At 45.6% G+C, this 7361-nt stretch overlaps 1 protein-coding gene across 1 annotated transcript; it reads left to right on the forward strand.

The window, feature by feature from the left end:
* The first annotated feature begins 201 nt into the window (after nt 1-201).
* LOC100120913 (serine/threonine-protein kinase meng-po) lies at nt 202-6907 on the forward strand. The gene is made up of 2 exons (XM_001604456.6): nt 202-605; nt 3323-6907. The coding sequence occupies exons 1-2, from the start codon at nt 540-542 to the stop codon at nt 4481-4483; spliced, it is 1227 nt and encodes a 408-aa protein (XP_001604506.2). The 5' UTR covers nt 202-539; the 3' UTR covers nt 4484-6907.
* The last annotated feature ends 454 nt before the right edge of the window (nt 6908-7361 follow it).

The raw sequence follows: 7361 nt of genomic DNA on the forward strand, positions 1-7361 counted from the left end.
GGGAGAAGGGGCCGATGGGGCGCGGAGAGGGTGCGAGCTGCAGGAGATTGCGCATCAGCCAGCTCGCAGCGAGATTTCGCCCCGCCGACGAGCGCGTACAACATAGGTATACACATAGAGCGAGCGGAGGCTTACGGGCCGAGTCTGCGCCGTCGAGCCGGCTCGGCTATATATAGCGGGGCTCGTCGACGCGACGACTCCAGACGCAAGTCAGCTGCCGACGAGCGGACACGAAAATGTAATCGTCGTATCGGCGCTCTCGAAAGAAAGCTCGAACAACGGAGTCGCGACTATTCACGCAGTCGCGCGATTAAATAAGAAAGCTCGTGTTACATTGGCTGCCAAAAGCTGTGTTGATTGTATACAGTGACAGTGCGAACAGTTATCCCGATACAAAAAATACGCAGGACTTCGGGGCGTATCCTCAAGGGAGAGAGAGAGAGAGAGAGAGAGAGAGAGAGAGAGAGAGAGAGAGAGAAAGAGAGAGAGAATCGCCCAAGGGGTGAAAGACGTCACAGGAGCGAAGGGACGATCGACCGATGATTCTCGTGACGGCTTCCCAGGATTCTCTGCAGAGACAAGCCTCCAGCGGACAATCGCAGAAGGTGAGCGAATGCGCATATATCATGCACAGGGCTGTATCGATTCCCTCTCGCGAGCTTGCAGAATTTCCACGCGGCTCTTACAGCCGCAGCCTTTTCAATTTTCTGTCCGAGCTTGCGGCAAGAGCGCGAAATTAAAATAGACGTGACAAACAAATATTTATATATACATACTTTTACGCGTCCACGCAAGAGAGAAAGAGAGAGAGAGAGAGAGGGGGCGCGTGTACGGCTGCGATGCTGGTTCGCGGGAACGAGAACCGGTGCTAACTGGAATAAGGAGGACAGTCAACAAGAGGAGAGAAAAGCTCCGCCGAACGTTTCCCAGAACTTGACGGCTTTGCGCTCTTTCTCTCTATCTTTCTCGATATTATTTTTCTTTCGCTTTTTTTGTCATCGTCTCGGCTTTATTTACGTCCCGCTCTTTTCGTTATTATAAATCACGCAAGAGAGTGTAGAGCTGGTCCTGGATCGTACGCTCGAGACTTATATGTGCAGAGTGATGCCTTCGATGAAAAATTGTTGTTTGATTTTAGATTTTTTTTCTCGGGCAGTTGTGAAAGGAAAAGTTTTTTGGGTTGATGAAGCTTTCGAATGCGCGATCGCGTGATTTTTTCAGTCGTCTTTCGGTGAGAAATCGGTATGATCACGGTTTCACGCGAAGAAAGAATAATAAGGGCATAAATGAATAAATTAACTCTTAGGAAAAATTCAGCCGATAGAGTACAATTGTAAAATGATTAAATTTGTTTGGTATAATTTCATTCGGACATAATGGATAGCGAGCTTTCAACGGCGACACTTTGAAATTCACATCTTGTATGCACAGTTTGGCGCAAATGGCTTACTCAATAATTGCGTGTGCATATTATTTGCGTCGAGTTATGCACACTTTTCGCGTAATAAAAAGCGACACAGACGTATAAAAAGGAAATAACAACGCCAATTGATACCGAAGTATAGCAGTCGAGCGGCTTCGTTGAATAATAATCGATCCGACGTCCGCGTGCTCGAAACACCAGTCTGCGCCCAAGTGTCTCGATAAGGTGTGCCCTCGTAAAAATTCAGAAATCCTTCCCAAAAAAGAATCAAATCAATCCCACATCGACCCCTTCGCTAAAATAACCAAAAAAAAACCTTCACCCCACAATCTACCCGCTCACCTTCCGGTAGTCACGTACACCCCATTATTCCCAGTAGCTCCACACACGTACACATCCCTCCCAGCCGGAAAAGAAGGACACGCTCGATATGCTTGCATTATTTACGTACCTATACGCGACTTTTTGAACGTTCGCGGGCCTATTTGGCTCGGCTCCAGGACAGCGAAATTATCGATCGATGTACACCTAGCTCTCCCCCGCGCGGCGTCACCGCGAAATTATGTCCGTGACATTGCTCGCGGTGACTCCCACGCTTGTTATTATACGATTGTGTGTGTGTAACACACACCAGCTGAAATCCGGAACTTGGAGAGGATTCCACGGTTATTCCTGGGAGGTTGCATGCAGAAGTCGGAATTTTCGGCTCTCGTTTACACGCGCGCTGGTACGTGATTTCGCGGGTGTTAATGGTCGCGCGACCGCGAGCACGTATCGCCACTGGAAATAGCGCTGCAACTATAAACAAATCTAGAAACTTTTCCACGCGCGGATGTATTGTAATAACGGTCTCGCGTGTGGGACATTGTTTCTATACCAGGTGGTTATACAAAAATAGCCAGGGGATCGATGAAGCTTACGGACACCCTGAGCTTCTCCTCAATGAACGTGACGCGCGTTTTATGATCGAATAAGTCGTCGTTGCGTAAGACGCTGAATTTTTCTCGAAAGCATAACGATATTACACGATATAAAGCGGAAGCTCGATGGAAAGGCTTCCGCCTACGCGACGAAGATCGATGCTGTACGCGCCAAGAACCGGGATTACATTATACCGATCTTTCATCGCGCAAATCAAAACCTTATGCACCAGCTCGCATCGCACCCACGGACTCAACACCGTGTCACACGCTGTCCGCGTGTATCTCACATAGTACACACCTAGCGGAGCATTGACAGTTTTTCAATTAAAGCTCGCGGCCCGATATAGCCGAGCATAATAAGGCGTACACGTCAGCGCGTTATCGTCGCCGTCGCAGCGGCGGCTTCGCGTCGGTAGTCGATTATCGAGGGAAAAGAGAGCAGCCCGTCGGAATCTAATTTCACGAGTGCGAGCTTGCGCTGCACACAATGCGCCTCTATATCCCGAGACGTCACGCGCGAGATCGATGCGCAGCGGCATAATTCTACGGCTTAGAGCCGATCGTCAGCTTCCCTATACTGTGTGTACACTTTTATATCTGCACCGGCTGTATAGAGCTAAACACGTGCCTCAACGACCGATGCTTATCAGGGGGAGAGAAAACGAAAGTCGACTACAGCATCGGCGATGACGTAACCGATATGACGCGCTATAGTCGCAGTCTCGATTTTAGCCCGGATTAATAATTAGACGCGCGCGTGCAGGTCTTCGATGCACGGCTCGAGCGAAGGCGTGCATGTATTGTACGGCCGGAATATTAAGCGGGGAAAGGTCAGCCGTAGTAAAACTGCTATATTTAAACTGCGTTATGCTCCGACCCGATCGATACCACGAAGACCTTTCCGATCGTCCCTCTCTCAATTGTTAACGAACATCCTTTTTTTATTGACCGCCGCTCGCTATTCTCGCTGTTCCAGATGAAGCTGAACGAGAAGAAGGAGTCGGGCATCCACAAGGTCCAGGAGGTCAGCCTGGAGGAGCTCGACCTGAGCAAGGAGTACCAGGTCGAGAAGACCCTCGGCGAGGGTAGCTTCGCCAAGGTCCTCCTGGCGACGCACAGGCGAACCCAGACGAGGGTCGTCCTCAAGGCCGTGCACCAGGAGCTCACCACCGAGCGGGACTTCTTCCGCGAGTTCCACTACGCGTACCACCTCAGTCCCCACCCGAACATCCTCTGCTCGTACGCGGTGGCCTTCAAGGCCGAGAACTGCTACGTATTCGCCCAGGAGTACGCCCCCTACGGCGACCTGGCCGGCAACGTCAGGGCCGGTGGTCTCGGCGAGGAGATCTGCAAGAAGATCGCCTCCCAGCTGGCCTCCGCCCTGGACTTCCTGCACTCGAAGCAGCTGGCCCACCGGGACGTCAAGCTCGAGAACATCCTCGTGTTCGCCCAGGACATGTCGAAGATCAAGCTCTGCGACTTCGGCTGCACCAGGCGCGAGGGCAGCCTCGTCGGCAAGATCCGCTGCACCTGGGCGTCCTTCCTGCCGCCCGAGATCCTCGACATCATCAAGAACGAGCGATACAACTGCAAGAGGAGCGCAGACTGCTGGCAGTTCGGCATCGTCCTCTTCGTTTGCCTGACCGGCAATCCGCCCTGGCAGTCGGCCGACCTGATCCAGGACCCGGACTACTCGGCCTTCCAGCGCTTCCTCAAGCGACGCACCACCAAGATCCCCTCGAACTTCCGGCGCTTCAGTCCCCGGATGCTGCGCTACTTCAGGCGAGTCTTCGAGCACAAGCCCGAGAAGAGGCCGCCCGTGACCGAGGTGAACAAGTACCTCAAGGACGTCTGGTGCGTGAGCAAGCTCAGCCACAGCGCGACCTCGACGTCCGTCGACGAGAACTTTGTGCGACAGGCCGACAGTCTGCTCTACCTCAACACCATCGTCGACGATCGCAACAACTTCGACGAGAACAAGAACAAGCTGAAGAAGCTGCTGAACAGCTACGGCCTCGAGACGTCCGTTGACCAGAAGGACATGACCAAGCGGATCTGGGAGTGGGTCATGCAGTGCGACTCGAACGTCGGGGACTCGGGCCTACTCTCCGCGAACCTCAGCGGCGGATCCATATGAGACTTGTCCAAGTCCTCCAGTGAACCCTGTCTCAAGGTCGTCAGCAAAGCCAGCAAGTACAGCGTCGGCGAACTCGCGGCCTAGTCGCCGGCGGTGACAAAGGATTGTCAACCAACTGCGAGTGCCAACGCACACACACACACACACACTCTCTCTATACGGTGATTCTATCGTGATATACATATTAATTGTGCGAGCGATTATACGTAGTGTGACTGGTATACAGGCTGTTATGGTTGGTATGAAGACAATTATTAGTGAGAGAGAAACAAGTCTTTTCTTTGGTCTTTTGTGTGGAGTCTGAGGTATAACGGCGGTTATGGTAGTTCATAAGTGCCTCGATGCTAAACTATCATATTATAATAATATAACGTTAGCGGTGGGGCTTGTCAGGGGAGAAGTTATAAATACAGTATATATAAAGAGACGTTCGAATGTTACAGACAATATACTCAATGCTTCCATGTAAGACATCCGAGTACGGCTATTTCTCGATCGCGATTTTTCTTTTCAATTATTCATCGCGTCTCTATTATTTCACCTTTCCATCGCGCGCGAGAATTTCTGAATTTTTCTGGAAATTAATGAAAGTATAATAAACGCGACTGCCGGAGATTGGGTTTGAGAACGGATCTTAGTTTAATAACTTAAATTACATTAACTCGGCGCAGAAGTCGAGCTTTTATTTTACTTTATACGTATGCTATAATTGATTTCGATATCGTTACATAGCCGACACGCGACCACAGGAAACAAAACTTAGATTGTAAGGCCCAGTTGATACACAATCGGTATAATTATGAAAAGAATATATATAAATATATATATATATATATATATATATATATATAATAGTCATTAGCGATTCGATGAACCATATATATATATATATGAGTAAAATGAAAAAAAAAGATACCTTCCGAACGGTTGTACATATTATAATTCGTTATATAAATAATGATGATTCGTTAAAGCTGTACGTTGCACGAGTGAAATTCAAAGCGCTTATCGAGCGTATCGAGTTCAAAATTCGGAGCAAGATGTTTAAAAATAAAAAGAAGAAGCTCGCGCAAGTCATGTACGAGCCGAGATGGGTCCAAGATTGTATAAAATGATTGAGATAATGATTAGAATACGCCATTAGAAAAATAAACGCGATGAAATGAAGGGTGCGAGTAACGTGGAGTTTCAACGTTTTTTCTCACAGCTGATGTGTTATGGTAAAGATTATATCTTGTTTATATCGTAAGTACGCGCATATATTACGAGCGTTATTTGTACTTATAGCATAAAATGAGGTATTTCATCGTAGCTATGATATATTATATGAAAAAATCCAATGAATGTATACAGCATAATTTTTGACGGTTAATTTTCATACGCCAATCCGTATGACTGTACGTGTATGATAGATACATATGATACACGAGTATGATATATTCCTTTCGGCGATTTTTCACATTCTTATATTATATGAATATACCACGAAGCCAATCAATATGTTGTAACGAGTCAATTATAAGTGAATTTTTTAATCGGTCAAGAAGTCGAGAAACGTTGACGAACAATCACTTTTCCATTTCTATGCTGAATTGATTTTCAAAAATTATGCTTCGAATTGTATAATATACCGTAAAATTTGAGATGTCGAGCATATCGACATAATTGAGGTAAACAGGGTTTAATAAATTCGTTCGGATTTTGCATTGTCATTTTTTCACGCGAGAAAAGCGAGTCAAAAACGTGCGATAAACGAATCACGATCGAAACTCGCCGTATCGGCCTTAAAAAATCATCTCCACACACACACTCACGCACGCACTCACACACACACAGTGTATGCTGTATAGCTGCATATAGAATATAATAAACCCGACATGTTCACCCGAAGTATATATAATAAACAGTATGAAAGCAAAGAGATAACTGTTAGTGTATAGGTGATATTACATAACGAATGTGTTTTCTGCTCGTTATAATGTTAAATTAATAATATTAATAAAAAAATGTTTGCAAAATGCATGTTACTGAATGTATGTATGTCCGGAGATATATATCGTTATTATATAACAAATGTACGAACAAACTGTTGTATCAAGACTAACCGATATGTACCGAACACAATATATATGATTTTTTTTAGCCGAAATGGCCTAATCGTCATCATAAACGAGGTACGTTTATATATTTGTATATTTACACGAAAGTGAAAAAGTGAACAAAACGATGACGAACCGCCACACACGCAAAATATACGTATATATGTGACACTTGTGCGACTCGATAGGTTTTGGGCAAAAAGTTGACCTATATCGCCGAGTGGACGATCCTTAACGATCTCAGAGAATACATGACTTTATTTTTACGTCACATTATACATACTGAATGTATTATATAGTCGTTTATGATATCAGTGTACATAGAGAAAAATGGAACGTATATATATATATATATATATATATATATATATATATATATATATATATATATAATATATATAATATATGTAAATGAAAAATTAGAGACGATACCCTCGTCATTGTGATTACTCTTGTCGCCGAGCGAAGAAAGAGGCGGCCTCTTTTGTATATAAAAAGAAAATAAATGTTGATTAATGTACGAAACTGTTTCATTTCCTGTAATACACAACCCCATCAACCACATTAGCAACTAAAATCATTAAAAACTATATAAACTCTTTGTAAAACAGAAAAGAGACACACCGTTCAAAGAAAAAAAAATCATCCGACCTTACCTTACCCTTATCCGCAAAGATCACCCCCATCTTCTGTCTGTCTCTCTCTCTCTCTCTCTCTCTCTCTCTCTCTCTCACGCAACGAACCAGCGATAAAAAAATCCCCATCGACTCATTATTCCA

This window comes from Nasonia vitripennis, chromosome 3 (assembly GCF_009193385.2).
Source record: "Nasonia vitripennis strain AsymCx chromosome 3, Nvit_psr_1.1, whole genome shotgun sequence".
Lineage (NCBI taxonomy): Eukaryota > Metazoa > Arthropoda > Insecta > Hymenoptera > Pteromalidae > Nasonia > Nasonia vitripennis.